The 19,594-nt window shown below is 32.3% G+C and overlaps 1 protein-coding gene across 2 annotated transcripts in view; it reads left to right on the top strand.

The window, feature by feature from the left end:
* Positions 1-18,372, top strand: part of Tps1 (Trehalose-6-phosphate synthase 1) — a 62,732-nt gene extending 44,360 nt beyond the window's left edge. Inside the window, exons 6-14 of one of the 2 annotated variants that reach the window (XM_065367788.1) lie at positions 6,582-6,898; positions 7,126-7,342; positions 7,417-7,573; positions 7,647-7,844; positions 7,928-8,117; positions 11,622-11,759; positions 12,142-12,435; positions 12,541-12,702; positions 17,105-18,372. In XM_065367788.1, the coding sequence (XP_065223860.1) occupies positions 6,582-6,898; positions 7,126-7,342; positions 7,417-7,573; positions 7,647-7,844; positions 7,928-8,117; positions 11,622-11,759; positions 12,142-12,435; positions 12,541-12,702; positions 17,105-17,146 (1,715 nt within the window). In that variant the 3' untranslated portion in view covers positions 17,147-18,372. Of the gene's footprint in view, positions 1-6,581; positions 6,899-7,125; positions 7,343-7,416; positions 7,574-7,646; positions 7,845-7,927; positions 8,118-11,621; positions 11,760-12,141; positions 12,436-12,540; positions 12,789-17,104 lie in introns of both variants that reach the window. The other variant, XM_065367787.1, reaches the window with a different exon arrangement.
* The last annotated feature ends 1,222 nt before the right edge of the window (positions 18,373-19,594 follow it).

The raw sequence follows: 19,594 nt of genomic DNA, 5'->3' as shown, positions 1-19,594 counted from the left end.
ATACAAATTTACAAGAGCTTTCGTCCTGCTTGGGCCTGTTCTGTTTTCTTTGTCAAAATCAACTTCCTTCGAAAAAAATATCATTCAAATTCTGAAATTTTAAAAGCCAAAAAAAACTACTTGTCCTCACATGAAAAAACCTCGTTTTTATGCTTCTCGAAATGCAAATAATTTTCAGAGGCTTTCGCTCGAGCCTGTTCTCTTTTCATTTTCAAAAGTAACTTCTTTCAAAAAAGCATCATTCCAATATTAAAATTCAAGAAACCAAAAAATAAACTCTTTGCATTGAAAAAACCTCGTTTTTAGGCATCTCGAAATGAAAATTTTCAAAAGTTCTGGCCAATTTGTTTGTCATTTAAAAAAAAAACAAATTTCACATTTTCAGGCCTCCAAAAATCAAAAAACAGAAGAAAAATTTTCATAAGTCATTCATATGAACATTTTATCAATCGGCCAAAATTGATCAATTAATGCATGTTTTATTTATTTTTAATTTAAAAAGTTAATAATCGAAGATTAGCTGGTTTTTTATGTATATCTAAAGATGTATCCAGTTTGAAGAGAAAATTATGAAATAAAATTACACCCCCCCCCCATCCTATTTAATTAAAGTGTGGGGTAAGCATAGAAAATGAAAATAAATGGTCTGGAAAAATGGAAAAATTGGTCTGAAAAACCTGGAAAAGTCAGGGAAAGTCATTTCCAGAAATGAGTGGACACCCTGAAAATTCATTGAAAAATGTGAACGAAACCGGAGGATCTTGCTTTATTTTTGATTTGAGAGAATGACGTTTTTCGGTGGTGAAGTATTCAAAATTTTTTCCTTTGTAAAAAAAGTCAATTTTTGAGAAGGAAAAAAAACAAAACTAAGAATCCTACGAAAAAAAATCAAAATTTCACATTAATGAAGTCTGATTAGTTTTTTCTCAGGGGACTTCATTTTTTGAATTATTTTGAACGAAAATAAAAAAAACTGAACTTGATTGAATGATTTTTTTTCGAAATTCGACTCATAATCCTATCTGTGGGAAATTTTACAGCTCAAGTTTATTAGAATTTTACACAAACAAGCTACGGTTGAATCCACGTAATATAATCATTTTAAAGAGGAAAAAAACATTCTCGAGAATTAATCTCAAACTAGTTGTGTGGAATTTTAAAAATATAATTATGCAATGATAAAATGACGAATTTTAATCTAGAAATTTATTATCTGCGACATTCGAGTTTAAAATTACACCTTTATCTTGGCAAATAATGATTACCATTTACCCAGAAACGAGGCGATTCGAATCTAGGAACTAATAACTAGTGTCATTACGTATTTTTATTTGCGAGTACACTAATTTTCGGAATTTGAAATGACTGACTCATTCTATCTAATAATTGTGACGTTTTGATTGGATGAGTTTAAATCGTCTTTTTTTTGGCATTTATAGAGTTAAAAGGAAAGAGTGAAAAAAAGTGGTAATACGACTTCAAAAAGTCCATTTCCCAATCATTTTCAAAAATTTCTAAATTTTCATTACGAAAAAAAGAGACGTGAAATCGAAATATCCATTTCTAAAAACCACCTGGAATGTTTATGATTCGACTTTATAAACTTTCGAGCGCTTTTATGTGAAATATCAGGGAGAATAATCGTTTATGTGAAAATTCTGCTCAAAATCAGGCTCATGAGGATATCTTTTTGCGGTCATTCGAGATTTCTAAGAGTGACGTTGTGTTCGTAAGTCTGGAAAATTGAAGAAAATCGAAAAAATTGCTTTGGTAAATTATCAATTAAGTAAATGAGAAATTCTAATTTTCATTTTTCACAAACTCACATTTTTGAAATTTAAAATAATTATGTAATTTTGAAGAAATACAGTAAAACATTTGTTTTGATGCAAAAAAAAAAATTCCAAAAACGTCAGTTTAAATGATTTTTTGGGGGGAAGGAGAGGGATTATTTTTTGCATAATCTTAAGCATGATTTTTTTCAAATTTTTTCATTTTATTGTGAAAAAAATTCATTGGAATTTTCAAAGTTTCCCTTTGGAATTTCCACCCTCTACTCCCCTCTCCCTTCTCCACCCTAAAAAGCAAAACAAACATTGCTTTGAATCGTTAAAAAAAAATTGAAATTAGTTTCTCGAAATTTGAAATTGTGTAATGGAAAAATTCTAACAATTTTTTTTCGAACTGTTTGGAATCATGTTTTATTTATTGCAATGATTTAATATTTTTGATGATTGATTGATTCTCAGAAATTATTATTTCTCGGATATGAATACTCATTGTCAGTGATTGAAATCATTGGTTTTTTTTTGGGGGATGACCTACATAAGAAAGCTTCATTTTCTTGTAAACTTGCGAAAGATTTGCTCATTTTCCAATGATGTAATGATTTATTTTTAATTTTTACTATTACTTAATCCATTCAAATGAATGATTCCGTAGTTCGATATTTTTGGAATAATTCACTTATTTTTCAGGTTTTTCGTAATTTGATCGCGAATGATTCGTTTTCATAATTCATAGTTCATTTTAGTGACTTATCAGAATGACTTATTTCTCACAAGTGAACGACTCGAACTGTCTGCCTGTGACTTGAACGGAAAAAAGCATTGTTTGAAGCCTCTATAACCAAAATTTCAGCTAACCAAATTGATTTTTAGTACTTGCTTAATTTTTCAGTTCGAGTGATTGAAATTATTAATATCGACTCTTCCAGAACCAAATTCTACCATCTCCAGAAATTTTGTAAAAGCCTTTGGCGCAATTTTCGATTTTTCCAAAATTTTTGAATTTCTTTGAATGACGTGGAAATTAATTTGAGCCGCCAAAACTCGATTTCTGGTCCATTTTCGACCTTTTCAATGAGCTAATTGACGAATAGAGCGATTTCCAGGCTGGAACCTGGAGTGTGTTTGCTGTTCGAAAAAGCATATTCCAGGTATACGTCTGGAAATCGCCTCAATCGTGGATAAGCTTGTACAAAACTCGATTTTCAGCTGCCCAAGTCAATTTCCGTGTATTTTGAAAAAAATTCTTGAATCCTGGAGAAATCGGTAAACGTGCTGGAGGCTCCAGAATGGCTGGAAATGGTGAAATCTGAATTCCAAAGGGTCAATTATAGGGAAAATACGATCAAATCTGCGCAAATTTCAAAAAATTCTGTACAACTTATTTTTTGATTTTTTGAATTTTTTTCCTCGTAGGATAAAAATATGTTGGTCAGAAAAATACACCGAAGGGTTCGACTGGAAATCGTTTCAATTGCGAATAAACTTGTTGAACAGGTTGAAAATAAGCTCGAACTCGATTTTCAGCTTCCAAAAATAATTTATACATCTTCTTGGAAAAAATTTAAAATTTTAAAATTAGATTGGAGGTTTTTCGATTGCAAGAAATTTTGTACCTAATCCGGATTTGAAGAGTCAAAATTTGCTTCAAAAGCCAATTTTCATCGTTTTTACTAAAAAAAAAAAAAAACTTTCAGAAAATTGATTTTTAATTTTCAAGAATTCGCCAAAAGTCGAAAAATTGATTATGGAAGTGAAATTTTGATGATGAGGGCTTCAAACACCCCTCTCCCTTCTCCTCCCTAAAAATCAAAACAAACATTGCCTTATTGAATCGTTGAAAAAAAATTGAAATTAGTATATCGAAATTTAAAATTGTGTGATGGAAAAGTTCTAACCATTTTTTTTTTACCAACTGATTGGAATCATGTTTTATTTATTGCAATGATTTAATTTGACGATTGATTGATTCTTACTCATTGTCAGTGATGAAATCATTGTTTAATTTTTTTTGAGATGACCTACACAAGAAAGATTCATTTTCTTATAAACTTGTGAACGAGAACGATTTGCTCATTTTCCAATGATGTATTGATTTATTTTTAATTTTTACTGTTACTTAATCCATTCAAATGAATCATTCGATAATTTGTTGACGTAGTTTGATATTTTTGGAATAATTCACTTATTTTGTCAGGTTTTTCGTAATTTGATCGCGAATTATTTGATTTCATAATTTATTCGTTCATTAGAAACTTTGGAATGACTCATTTCTCGCAAGTGAATGACTCGAAGAGTCTGCCTTTGACCTGAACGGGAAAAAGCATTGAAGTCCGTATAACCAAAATTTTAGTGATCCAAATTGATTTTTAAATTTTTGGCGGGAAATCCGAAAATTGGGATTTTTTGAGTTTTTTTTTTCCAGATGTGAGTAAGTACTTAATTTTTTAGTTCAAATGATTAAAATCATTAATATCTACTCCTCCAGAACCAAATTCTACCATTTCCAGAAATTTTGCAAGAGCCTTTGGGGCAATTTTCGATTTTTCCAAAATTTTTGAATTTCTTTGGCTGGTGTGGAAATTAACTCGAATTGCCAAAAATCGAATTCTGGTCCATTTTCGATCTGTTCAATGAGCTGATTAACGAATAAAGCGATTTCCAGCTGGAACCTGGAGTGTGTTTGCTGTTCGAAAAAACATATTCCAGGTATCAGTCTGGAAATCACCTCAATCTTGATTGAGCTCATTCAAAACTCGATTTTTAGCTTCCCAAGTCAAATTTCCGTGGCTTTTGAGAAAATTCTGAAATCTTGGAGAAATCGATAATCGTGCTGGAGGCTCCAGAATGGCTGGAAATGGTGAAATCTGGATCCAAGGGGTCAATTATAGGAAAAATACGATTAAATCTGCGTAAATTCCGAAAAATTCTGTACAATTTTTTTTGCAGTTTTTTTCCTCGTGGGCTAAAAATATGTGGGTCAGAAAAGCATACTGAAGGGTTCGACTGGAAATCGTCTCAATTACGAATAAACTTTTTGAATAGGTTGAAAATAAGCTCGAACTCGATTTTCAGCTGCCCAAAATAATTTCTTCGCCTTTTTGGAAAAATTCATAAATTAAGAAAAAATTTTTAATTGAATTGGAGGTTCCAGGATTGCTAGAAATGTTGTAATTTGGGTTTGGAGGAGTCAGTATTAGCTTCAAAAATTGATTTTCATCATTTTTACTAAAAAAAAAAGGTAAATGGATAAAAAAAACGTTCAGAAAATCGATTTTTAAATTTTCAAAAATTCGCCAAAAATTGAAAAATTAATAATGGAAGCTGAAATTTTGATGATGAGGGCTTCAAACTATGTTCTTTCTAAGACTCGTATTCCTTTTCAAAGCAGAGGCAGACACTTCAAGTGGTTTACTTATTGGTAAATCCAGTTGAAATTCAGACTCATTTTAATGATTTTGGTGGTGTGATCAAAAGTCCCAGAAACTTAATTTGGAATCAATGTTGCCAAATTACCTTTTTCTAAAAGACATTTCTATAATGTATAATTTGCAAAATTCTATATTTAAATTCGCTCCAACACCGAACCTTTCATTCTAAAAGTTTCAAGGTCGCAAATTTGAACTTTCATAGGGCTTATTAGAAATTCATCAATAACACCTTCGGAATTAAGTTTAGGCAGAATTTATACCGATCCTCTTTTTACGTACCTATATAGGCTTCGAAAAGCGCTTTTTCTTGATAGTCTGCAAATTTGATTTTAGTCCCAAGTTAAAAGTGATAAAAGTTGTAAACATTTTATAGACTGGAAATTGGCACGTTGAAATTTTTGAATAATAGGTAAATGAGGTTTTTAAGTGTTATAGCGTGTGGAATATTGATGTTTGTTTGAAAAAATTTCAAACATAGCTCTTTGTACTTTAAAATATATACGGGAAAGTTTTTCGGATATTTTCATCTTCTCGTGCGATATTCAAGGCTTTGAAATTATGCAGAATGAAATTGTATTGCGTTGGAAATGCGATCGTGGGTAACTTTGAATAGAGGGGGGGGGGGAGGGTTGAATATTTCGAGACTTTCAATGATAGAGATCGTGGGCTCATCAAACCTGGGATTTTTTTTTTTCGTTTATTTATTTCGATCATCGAGGTTAATTTTCCAAACGGAGTAAATTTCACTTGCGATTTTAATTCATTAAAAATTAAATCAACCTTTTCACAAAAAAAACTTCCAAATGAAAAATTTGAGAAAAAAAGGTCTCGAGGAAGCTTTCAACCTTTTTTTTTTCCTATTCTACGACTTTGATGGGTATTTGAAATACCGTATGGAACATATCGAAAAACTCAATGATATAAAAGATTGCGCAATTGTTGTAAATAAAAAGGTACCTAACCTTTTAGCGTCATTTGAGTTTATTCGTAGGTATTTGTGTAATCATACGGCAGGAAAGAGTAGGACGATTCAACGCGAGAGAAAAATTAAAAGAGGGCTTGTAACCGGGGATTTTATTCGTTCACCTTTGCGTATAGTTTTGCGTAAGCGAGATGTCATTTGCATGTAAATTGTTTTTTTCCATCACGCGTGCTGAAGGGCACGGATTAAAAGGAGAAAAAAATATTCTTTCGGTTTGTCAATTTTAATACGAGTATTAGGAATAATCGAGAGGAAATATTGGCTCAATATTTTCCTTTTCGATGAATCGTTGCGTAGGTTTTTTTTCGGAGGGATAGAAAATTGTATCGAAGGAATATGTTTTCGATATCTGATGGAATATTTTTTTTTTCAATTGCGTAGGTTGTGATATGGTTGGCTTTCATATTGAAGATTATTGCTTGAATTTCGTGGAATGTTGCCAAAGAAGATTGGGCTGTCGTGTGGACAGGAAAAGCTTACTGGTTGAACATGGCGGTCGTACGGTGCGAATTAGACCTTTACCCATTGGCATACCTTACGATAGATTTGTGCAAATGGCTCATACGGCGCCTAAATTGATCTCAACTAATCAGCAAATAGTATTAGGTGTAGATAGGCTAGATTATACTAAAGGACTCGTGCATCGATTAAGGTCGTTCGAGGCTTTACTCGAAAAACATCCTGAACATATTGGAAAGGTGAGTGAACTCGAGGTCTTCGATTTTGCCTGAAATGGACCTTTTCTGGCTCGTATCATTATTTTGATTAGCTTCAGGGGAAATTATAGAGGTTTGATGAGCTGATGATGATGATGATACGAGCCAAATTTGGCCGAAATCGAGACAATCGAGGCAAAAAATCGGTACCATTTGGGTACCTGACTCGAAGCTTTGCATCCAAATACTAATATTATCTATTTTAATAGGTTACCATGTTGCAAATATCAGTTCCTTCGCGTACAGACGTCAAAGAATACCAGGACTTGAAAGAAGAAATGGACCAATTAGTCGGCCGTATCAATGGCCGATTCACCACACCGAACTGGTCACCGATTCGGTATATTTACGGATGCGTCAGCCAAGTCGAACTGGCTGCCTTCTATCGTGATTCAGCTGTTGCATTGGTGACTCCTCTACGTGATGGTACAGTATTGATTTGCTCAATTCAAGCCATCTTCAATGATCAATTTCTACCTTCGATCGTCGATAATTTACAGGAATGAATTTAGTGGCCAAAGAATTCGTCGCTTGTCAAATAAATCCCTCTCCAGGTGTCCTGATCGTATCCCCTTTCGCCGGAGCTGGAGAAATGATGCACGAAGCTTTGATATGTAACCCTTACGAAATCGACGACGCAGCCGAAGTTATCCACAGGTACGAACGCATCCTTTATTTTCCACCCATTTAACCCCTAGCTAGGGCTTCATTGCATGATTCCATTTTCCAGAGCCTTAACAATGCCCGAAGACGAACGAGTACTCAGAATGAACTGTCTAAGACGTCGTGAAAAAGAAAACGACGTTAATTACTGGATGCGCTCCTTCCTCAAAGCCATGGGCACCTTGATCACCGAAGATGGCGAAGATGTCCTGCAGACCACAATGCAACCCGTCACTTTGGAAGATTTCGACGAATATTTGAGCAAGTGAGTTATCTCCTCGATTTGAGATGCGATCTGGGAAACTTTCCTACCATTTGCGGAATCCTTAATCGGATGTTTGTGTTTAGATATATTGGACAAACCGATAAATTGGCTTTACTTTTGGATTACGACGGAACCTTGGCACCTATCGCGCCTCATCCTGATTTGGCCATTTTACCCAATGAAACTAAATGTGTACTCGAAAGATTAGCCAACACGCCCGATGTTTTTGTCGCCATCGTGTCCGGACGAAATGTGAATGACGTGAAGGAAAAGGTAAGCTAATGTTTAAAAATTGAATTTATATTTTTTGTTTGAGATTTTAATTTATTCTCCAGTCAAAGAATTCCTCAGTTTGTCGTTTTCAAAATTGAAAAAAAAATAGAAACAGGAAATTTAAAGAAATTTAGGGAGACATTGTTGTAAAATGATATCAGAAAAAATACTCCATGGTAGAATTTCCCTCCCACCACCTCCCTCCTCTACAGCAAAGAACTCGAAATTTTGAAGAAGAAAAAATGTTGTAATGATGAATCAAAATATGTGGAAATTTTTACTCCATGAATTGGAATAAATAGTGAAAAAGATTTCAATCGGTATGATTTTAATGCTGTTGATCTCACCCAAAATCCCACTATGGAATAAGTATTTCAATTTTCTTCTTCCTTTTTTTGTGGGAGCGTAGAAAAATCATTTTCTTTTCTTTTTGTGAGAGTTGAGGCAGGAAATTATTATACAGACAATAAAATTTTCAATTTGGAGTGAATATTCAACTTTGAAATTTAAATAATAAATCCATTTTCTGTAATTACCAAATTCTAGAGGTAATTTACCGGTAATTACGTAAAATTGACGGGTATTACGTATTTGCAATTTGAATGTATTTATGAAATTCTCGTATCCTACCTCCCTAATTTGGTGATATTATAGTTATGAAAATTGAATAATTTCAGCTTCATGCTTCGTATTATACAACTTTCATGTTTTATATGCAATTTACCAAGAATTACCGTAAATAACTGAAAAAATGCTGTAAATAACCGGTAATTACCGTCAATTACCAGTAGTTACCAAAAAACGTGGTAATTTTGAGGGTAATTACCTGAAATTACGGGCACACTCTAATTCAGCATTATTTTTGCCGCATTTTCTTTCCATGAACTTAAAGACTCCAAAATTTTGGAGAAAGCGGTTCCAAAATTCCAAAAATCGGGCAATTTCAGGTAGATAGGGAAATTTTTGGGAAATTTTCACCAAAAAAAAAGAGAATTCTTGGAATTTTGAGTTGTATGAAACGAATTTTGAAAATTTAAGTTTTTTTTCTTAAATGATTAAAATTCATTCCAAAAATTTCATTTCGCCAATTCGGGAAATTGATTTGAAATTTTGTTGAGAATTTGAGTGTACCCGTAGTTTTAGGTAATTACCCTCAAATTATCACGTTTTTGGTAATTACCAGTAATTGACGGTAATTACCGGTTATTTACAGCATTTTTCTGTTTTTTACGGTAATTACCAATTATTTACGTTAATTCTTGGTAAAATTCATACAAAACATGACAGTTGTATTATATGAAGCATGATTCAACTGCCTTTAATTTGGTAATTTACTCAGTAATTTTGGTAAATGACAGGTAATTACCACAAAATTTGGTGATTTCAGATTTGTAAATAGGTATGAGGGGAGGAGGGGTAATTACCTTGAAATTTGTTAGTCTTATACCTAACAATTTTATAATGTGAAAGTATAATGACATAAAATTTTGGTAATGTGATCGTAATTACCTCAAAATTTGGTAATTTGTGAGTATTTACCCAAAAGCTTGTGTAATTTGAGAGACAATGAGACATGACTTGAAAATGTTGTAGTCTGATGGTAATTAAATCAAAAATGGGTAATTTTTAAGGAGGTTACCTAAAAAATTTGGTTTAATTATTTTAAGTGATAATCTAAAAATTTGCAAATTATTTTTTGTGATAATTTGAAGTTGATAAACTGAAAATTTGATGCTTGTAATTTGGAAACAATCTTAAAAATTGGGTAATTTTGAAGTAATTTCCTAAAAAAAAAAAAATTGGTAATTTGAGAACAATTACCTGAATTGTTGATAATTTTATGGTAATTACCAAACAATTTTGATAATTGAAAGTAATTACCTAAATATTTAGTGGTTTTAGGGTAATTACCTCAAAATTTAGTAATTCAAGTGTAATTACATAAACGTTTGGTAATTTTGAGGATACTTCATGAAAATGTTGGTAATTACCTGAAACATGAGTTGAAAGCTTTGAAGACATTCGCTTGAATATTTAATATTTTGGCTGTTTGAAATTGAGTCGAGGGTAATTACCTGAAAATTTGGTAATTTGAGAGTACCATACCTAAAACTTTGGTATCTAATTTTGGGGTAATTTTTTGAAAGTTTTGGTAATTTGAGAGTAATTACCCTAATCTTGACAAATTTAAGGTTGGTGATCAACTGAGCTTTGATGGAGGTTAATGAAAATTTTGCAAGTATGTAGTAGTTTGAGAGTAATTACCTAAAAACTGGGTAATTTTTAGGGTGATTACCTCAAAAATTTAGTAAGTAATTTTTTTTTGAGGAGGGAGAATTCAAAATTATCTGTCATAATTTGAACTTTGAAGTTGATGAACTAAAAATTTGATAATTTGGGGGTAATTCCAAGAAAATTTTAGTAATTTTAGAGTAATTACCTAAAACTTGAATAATTTGAGGCCTTATTGAGGGTAATTACCTAAATATTTGCAACTTCAAAAATCTGGTAATTTGGAGATTATTTTCCAAATGGTAATTTTAGGGTAATTACCAAACAATTTGGTAATTTAAGAGTAATTACCTGAAACTTGTGTAATTTGAAGGTAATTAAAGATAGTTTGTTGCTTCAAAAATTGATAAATGGGAGAGGGGGGAGTAATTTTCTGGTGTTGGTAATTTTGAGATAATTTTCTAAAAGTTTTGGCAATTTGAGAGTAATTACCTAAAATTTTGGTAATTTTTGAGTATTTACTAAATATTTTGGTAATTTTAGAGTAATTACCGAAAACTTGAATCATTTGAGGCCTTGGGGGTAGTTACCTAAACATTTGGCAGTTTAAGGACAATCACTTCAAAATTCGGTAATCTGGAGGTTATTTTCCAAATGGTAATTTTAGGGTAATTACCAAACAATTTGGTAATTTAAGAGTAATTACCTGAAACTTGTGTAATTATTGAAGGTAATTAAAGATAGTTGCTTTAAAAATTGATAAATGGGGGGGGGGTAATTTTCTAGTGTTGGTAATTTTGAGGTAATTTTCTAAAAGTTTTGGAAATTTCAGAGTAATTACCTAAAATTTTGGTAATTTCTGAGTATTTACTAAATATTTTGGTAATTTCAGAGTAATTACCGAAAACTTGTGCACTTTGAAGGTAATTAGCTAAATATGTCCTAATTTCAGGGTGATTATTTCAAAATTTGGTAATAATTTAACTGGGTGTGTCTACAGGAATTTGTCACTACCTTCCAAAATATTTCTAACTCCCCCCTCCCTCTCCATCGATTTCTCTTTTTTTTGTTTGGACTTTGTAATTTTTTTTCATAGGAGTACACCTGTTTCGATCAACTTTATCGGTAATTTCGGTAAATTTACAATATTTCTTGGTAATTCTGGTAAATTTTGGTAAATTTATGATATCTCTTGGTAATTTAAGTTAATTTTGGTAAAATTCATATTATAATCGTTGATCAACATGTAATTAATGTAATTTACGTTTGCAGGTTGGCATCGAAGGCCTCACATACGCCGGTAATCACGGTCTAGAAATCCTGCATCCGGACGGAAGTCGTTTCGTTCACCCTATGCCTCAGGAATTCGAAGGAAAAGTTAAAGACTTATTGAAAGCTCTACAAGATCAGGTAACCAAAATTGCACAAAAAGTTACTCGAAAAAAAGTGAATAAATTCGTTTGGCTGCTCTGTAGATGCATTTATAGCGCTGTTCATCCTACTAATCGTTAGATTTAACAATCCATCGTTTCTCTTCATACCTAATCGTACCTCGATGTGACCTGCATGCTTCACTTTCACGGTATTTTCTGGAAAATCTGTCTTCGCTGAATAAAATAATGAAAGCGAGAGTACCACATCGATTCAATCGATGGGTTTTCATTTCATTTCGCGTCGTAATACAGTAGTCGAGCACGTCGTATTTGTATAATTATTCGCATTCGAGAATGTACAATGTATTGTCAGACTGAAAGACGCTTATAATGTATTTCTCATTGTACCTTTTTGATAGGTTTGCAAAGACGGAGCGTGGGTGGAGAACAAAGGCGCATTGTTAACTTTCCATTATCGCGAAACGCCGCCGGACGTCAGACCCGAGTTGGTAGCCAAGGCTCAGCAATTAATACAAGCAAATGGTTTCAAAGCTGGTCAAGCTCACTGCGCAATTGAAGCCAAACCGCCGGTACACTGGAATAAAGGTCGGGCCAGTATATATATTCTTCGCACCGCTTTCGGACTAGATTGGAGCGAAAGAGTGAGGATTATTTACGCTGGTGACGATGTTACCGATGAAGATGCCATGCAGGTGAGTTGAATAATAATTCAAGATGAAGTTGGCGTAAACCGGTTTACTAATTTTATTTGGCAATAGAACGGCGATGTTGTAAACTGTGTATTTTTTTTCCGGTAGGCTTTGAAAGGTATGGCGGCGACGTTCCGTGTTACGCAGTCGCAGATTATTCGAACAGCTGCCGAACGCCGTTTACCAAACACCGATTCCGTCTTGACCATGTTGAAATGGGTGGAAAAACATTTTTCCAAGAGATTACCCAGACAAGATAGCATTAACGGGGTCAGTAACAGTGTATTCAAATCGTTGGAAACCATGAAACTCGAAATGAGTTTTCCAGAAAGTGAAAAATTGTCGCCTCATTAAAGGTGAGTTCGATGATTTGGTAGGTAGGCGTCTTTTTTTTTGGATTGAAATTTTGTGTTCGTTTTTTGTGATGAATTTTGATTTGAGATGTCGGATTTGGTGTCGACTTTTATAGCAGATTTTGTGTTATTTCGAGGTCAGAAATAGCATGTTCGTTTTTTAAAAAAGTGATTGAATGTGATTAAAATTCTATGAAATTTTGCAAAATTATGTGAAATGAGAAAAATTGATAGATTTTTATTAGAATTGTGCTATAAACTTTTTTTTCAATTTTTACGTACAGAATAACGCAAAAATTGTTTTAAAATTGCTCAAAGTCGTTTAAATTGACGAAAAAATTGAAAAAATTTGTAAAATGTCGTTACAATTGACTGGAATTGAGCAAATATCGTAAAAATTGCTGTTGACTGTGAATATAATCTGAAATGAGAAAATGTTTTTGATAAAACTGTGAAGATTGCTGTAGAAGTGATTCAAACTTGTCGCAAAAATGGGACAAAATATCCTGAAATTCGTTCAAAATCGTGTTTAATGTTGACAAGTTATCATTCAACTCATCTGAAATCGGGTGAAAATTATTGAGAAGAAAAATTGTTAAAATTCGTTCCTACGAAATGGGAAAAATTGATGAAATGTGTGGAAATTGTTCAAAACATTTTTTTTTATTATTCGGAGTGTCAGAAAAATTGCCTAAAAATTAGTGAAAAAATTGATAAAAAATTGATTCGAATTGAACAATATTTTAAAAAATTGTAAAGATTATTTTTTAGGAAAAAATTTTAAAAATTTTCAAGTCGATAAAATATTATCAAAATTTTTTCAAAATGCGAATAAAAATTAAAAGAAACAATCCAAAATTTGCATAAATTCTTCAAAATTCTCATTTAAAATCATTTTAAAATCGTTTTGCAATTCGTATTAAGACATTTTATGAATTTTTATGAATTTTTATGAAATTTGATTCAATTTCGGAAGCATTTTTGGTCCTGAATTGTGTAATAGTTTCGATTTGGCTGAAAATATTCAGAAATCGTAAAAATTGCTTGTCAAATCAAAATGTAGTGATCTTTTGTCTCATTTCAACAAAAACCGCGTTGAAATTTTGATTAGAAGGAGAGGGGGTATTGAAAACCGAAAAAATTGCTCGACAAAATATTACCATTTTGCCCCATTCCAAAAAGACTGCCTTCATCCTTAAAATGACGTAAGGGGAGGGGAGGGGAGGGGAAATGCTCTGATGAATTCAGAAAAAATCACTCGAAACAAAGATTGTAAAAAATACCTGTCTATGAATAAATTCTTTAGGAATTGATTCGATATCGATACAATTGCGTTTTATTGCAATTTTTATGCATTTTTGGTAACTCATTTTTGAAATTGAAACTTCTCTTTCATCGATAATTAGACTGGAACTCAAAAAATCTTGTTATTTTTGGAGTCAAGTTATTTTGAACTGAATTTCTAGAAAATAGGTTTCAAAATCTTCAAGCTATCCAGCAGTGTTTGGTTTTCTTCCTCCTCCTCTTCCTCCTCCTCCTCCTCCTCCTCCTCCCTCCACCTCATCATCTTGAAAATCCCATCGAGAAGCACTCTTTTGAAATGCTCAAGTGACGTATCAAAATAGCTTAAAATCTTACCCTGAATCAGGGTTATTTTAAATTTTGACCTTTCTGGCTGGAATTTTACCTCCTCCCCTCCTACCCCGAAATGTGATTTGTCAACTCTGATAATGTTGTAAACAGGAAAACTTGTATAATTTTGTTGGCCCAACCTGCCTAAATTGAGATATGAGTTGACTTCTCAAAAATTCGAAAATTCTGTGAACCAATCAGAATTTTTGATTACACCCCCCCCCACCCTAATGAAAATGCCTCAAAGGTGCATTCATTTAAAAAGGCCCATGTGACATGGGCCATGTGACATATCTCAATTGATTAAAATTTTGCATTGGATTGTAAACACCTGCTTGTTTTTCATTTTGATCCTTCTTGTTTGAATTTTGCCCCTCCCCTCCCCTCCACTCCCTTGAAATTTGAATTATAAAAGGAGAAAAATATTGAAAATAAAAAATCTTGCTCAATTTTCTCGAATAAAAAAAAGATTTCGATTAAAATTCCTGATTTCCGAGAATTGCCCTCAAATTTTTCAAACTTATTTGGAATTCACCCCCCCCCCCCTCCCCTGAAAATTCCACGGAAATGCACTCATTTGAACTGACCTATGTGGCATATCAAAATAACTTGAAATTTTTCGCCAAACATTAAAATCAGATTTGTTTTCAATTCTGACTTTTCTCGATGGAATTTCATCTGTCTTCTCCCCCCCCCTAGTGATGCAAAATATCGATATTTTTCAACTATCGGTATTGAAAAACTATCGTAACCAAACTATCGGTATTATATCGATAGTATCGATAGTTTGGTGAATGTTGAGAACACGTGAAATTGCACAGTAATGGGCAGGATAATTGTTAATTAACACTTTGGAGCGTAATTATGATGTAACAAAGCAATAAAATTGGTGCTTTCATCTGTATTTTGAAATAATTCCACATTTCAAAAATAATATCTCTCAATTTTTTTGTTGAAATATGAAATGAACGCGCACTTTTTGAGAAAATAGACAATTTTTGACGGAAAAAAAACGATATCGATATATCGTCTTCAACTATCGGTATTATCGATAGTCCTAAAAAAATCAAACTATCGGTAGTATCGTCGATAGTATCGATAGTACTGACATCACTACCCCCCCCCCCCACCCTCCCCGCTCCCTTAAGAGGATTGCAGAGATAGAAAATTTCTGTGAATTGGGAAACTTGTATAATTTTCTTGGATTTAGTCTTTAGATTATTTTGATTGAAATTCAGAATACTCGAAAAAAAATTTGAAGCACCAATCCCCCCTCCCTCCCTCCCTCTCAAAAATCCCACAATGATGCACTCATTGAAATTAGGTGGTTTTAGTTGAAATTATTCCGAATTCGCGTGAATGGTACGAAAATTCTTCTAGCCAATGCCAATTGTCATTTCACCCCCTCCCTCCTCCTCCTTTCCTCCTCCCCTCCTTTTCCTCAAGAAATTTCTATTCCGAAAACACCCATGTGACATATCAAAATATATTAAAATTTCACGCAGAACCGTAAAATCATGTTTGTTTTCAATTTTGACCTTTCTCGGCGGAGTTCTTCCCTCTCCCCTCCTGATGTTTGGATTTTAGGAAAATGCGACGACTGAAAAATGGAAAACTAGCTTAACTAAACCGAGGAAATTTCATTAGAAATTCACGAGAGTTGCTCAAAAATTTTCTCGAGTGTCTGACACCTCCTCCCCTCCCTTCCACCCTCCCTCCCTCTAAAATTCCATGGAAAATCATTTTTTTGAAAATATCCGTGTGACCTATCAAAATAGCTTAAAATTTCACACTGAGTCCAAAAATCGTGCCCATTTTTAATTTTGATCCTTTTTGGTGAGTTTTCTCCCCTCTCCTCCCAGAAAGTTCAAATTGTTGGTAAATTCTGTGCTGGAAAAGTCTAATCATTTTATTGAACCAAATTGGTTTGAATTCGATCCCACGAAAACAGCTGAAAAACAACTTCCTTAACCCCTTTCCCCTAGAGTAGGTACCTACTTTTTTGAAAATACTCGTGTGACATATCAAAATGACTCTAAATTTTAAGCTTAATCATAAAATCAGGTTTGATTTCAATTTTTAATCTTTCTGGATGGAAATTGGAATTCCCATCCTCTTCCGTCCTGAAAATCGAAATGTGAATTTCAAAGGCAAGCCACTCAATTAAATGATTTTCTGGAATTACAGGCCAAATTTGAAGAATTGTGTTAGAATTTTCGGTCAACCCCCCCCCTCCTCCCTCCAACAACAACATCTTGATAACTTCATTTTATCAAAATGATGTTTGTGTGACGTATCAAAATGACTTGAAATTTCACGCAGAATTTAAAAATATCGTTAATTTTTAATTTAAACCCCTTTCCTCCTCTCCTCCCCCAATTCGAGTGTAGTTTCCTTCTGAAGATAGAAATTAAGTGGAAAATGCAAATTTCATCCCATTGGGTACTTATTCATAACTTATTGATAATTTTGCCTCCTCCTCTTTCCTCGTTTCAGTTCTTCGACTCGTAGAGATCTTATGAAAAAATTGTCTTGATTTTTAAATTTCCAGAATGAGATTAGTTTCTTTTAAATGGTAAAATTAAAGGAACTGATGCGAGTTTGAAACTCTGTTAAAATTGCATCAATTATTCATATTCAGCTCGAGTAATATTTGGTTACTTATGGTTATTTAATTATTTTTGCAGGCGCAGTCTAGCAGGGCACATGTGGCCGGAGAATTGGCCTAAAGATAAGATATGATTATGGTAAATCAACACATTAGAGCGTTTATTTCGTCATTTTATTAATATTTTTTCGCAGCAAAATGATTAATCCGAGTAAATCGTTAGTGTGATAATGTGAAATGTACATTTTTTTACAATATAATACATACTTAATTATTTTATTTAGAGACGGGAAATCAAAACAAGTTTATACGATTTTTCATTCGTATAAGGAGATGTTTTTAATAATATTGATTTTTTAAATAATTTTCGCGGTCAGTGGAGGTGCAGCTAAATGCAAATTAAATACTGACCGCTTTTTTCACCGTAAGTTATTGAAACAAAAAAAATACAAATACAAATACGGTGTCTAAATTAATCGTGTACCTATTACCTTTTCTTATACTTATCTTTATTTACCTATTTGTAACGTATGACGTGAGCATAGATCGCGACGACGTAGATGGCCATTTTTTTATACATAATTTTTTCAAATACCTTACGTGCCACGTATGAATCAAAACGCAATGAAGAATATCACATTTATATCCATTCCCTTGCCCGGTTACATATACATAATGACAAAAATAATACATAATAAAATAATTTAATGACTTTGAACTGATTAGGATTATAAGATTTTTAGGCTCCACAAAGGAGAATGAATTTTATTTTTCATATACTGTACAATAATGTTGAAAATTTATGTACATACACGTTTATTGGTCATTCAATTTTCTTGCGTAATTTTAAAACGAGGAAAAAAGATGATACGAATAAAGTGTATGTAGAACGACTGTTGAATAAACCATGAAAACTATATACAAACGATTTTGTAATTTTTACAAACGAATTGAATTTTTTTTGTATTTATATTTTGTTATTTTCATAATTTAATAATAATATTTACCTGCGTATTCATTTTACTACATTATAGTGAATCCTTCAGTGAAAAGTCAATTTTTTTAAAAGATTGTTACCATATATATTTGCATTCTGAGTTTATATGTATTAAAGAGTGTAATATTTTACTTCGCTCACGTTTAATCTTCGATTTCGATTTCGATTCTCTCTCGAATGTGTGTGTACTGGTTTTTCTTCTTTCGAAGTCTTTGAACAGACGATAATTTAGTTAACTAATTCCAGTCTATATAGTTGTGTAATTTCTTCCACTATATTTTAGTCGTTAGATGATTATATACGAAGTTTTATGATGTATTTATTGATGAATAAAATGTTATTACGATTTATTTTGGTGTTGTTTTTTTTTGGTTTTGTTTTTTTTCGAGTAAGAGAACTTGAAATGAATTTTTTTTATTTTGTATGGATTTTGAGATCAATTGAGATTATTTTTTTAATTTTTTGGGGAACTGACGATTTTTTGAGAAAAATGTTTTCTCGAAAATTAAGATGCAAGGCCGAATTTGGTTATCATTTTCGTATTCAACGGCTTCAAATTAATCGGAACACGTCGTGAAAATTCAATTTTTAGAAATTATTTTTTTGGCACTACATATTTTGATACCGAAAATGGGCCATTTCTTGGAGAAAGAAGTACTATGGAGGGAATGTGACCCCGGAAATGAATTTCTTGCCGCGAAAAACTCTCCAACTCAAATTTCGACTCGATTCGCCACCAAAAAGGTCTGTATTTGTTGGATTTTCAAGAAAATTGAGTAATATGTTTTTCGTCTGATTCAGGACCACCGAGTGAAAAACAAATAAAAATATTAGGGGAAAAAATCTGAAAAAATTTTAACCCAGGAAAAAATTGAATTAAAATTAACAAAACATGTGATAAAACTGCCGAGAGCAGAAACTCTAAAGGACTGAAAAAAATACCATAAAACTTTATGGCATCCGAAATGGGCAGAAAAATGAAAAAATAATAATGAGCATAAAATAACAGAAAAATAGATCATGATTGAAAAAATTCTGCAGGAATAAAAAATAAAAACAAAAAAGAAAGAAATGAAAAAAATATTTCCAACAACGCAAAATTTGTAAAAAAATAATGAAGATGAAACGCAAAAAACGAGCTGAAAAAATTCAAAATAAATGTAAAAAAAAAAATGGGAAAATGATCGAAAAATCGAAATAAACTACATATGTATGAAGAATAAAAATACGATGGGGAAGAAAATGGAAAAACGGTATTGGAAACGAAATAAAAATAATAGAAATATGACCACAAAATGAAGAAAGAACTAAAAAAGTTTATAAAATTATCAAGAGTAAACCGAATTATGTATTTAAAAATGAAGGGGAAAAAATTTGAAAAGAGCCATGAAAACCAAAATCCATATCATGAATAATCTAATTAATAATACAATAAAAAAAAACTTGAAAAAACAGCTTGAAAGCAAAAAAAAAAAAATGCAAAAAGGAAACACAAGAAATTGAAAAAGCTGTATATGAAAAAAATATAAAACGAATGAAAAACACAAAAAAAATGAAAAAATGATTCAAAAA

The sequence above is a fragment of the Planococcus citri genome, chromosome 5, assembly GCF_950023065.1.
Source record: "Planococcus citri chromosome 5, ihPlaCitr1.1, whole genome shotgun sequence".
In the NCBI taxonomy this organism is placed as follows: Eukaryota; Metazoa; Arthropoda; class Insecta; order Hemiptera; family Pseudococcidae; genus Planococcus; species Planococcus citri.
This window is presented reverse-complemented; position numbering and strand designations above follow the sequence as displayed.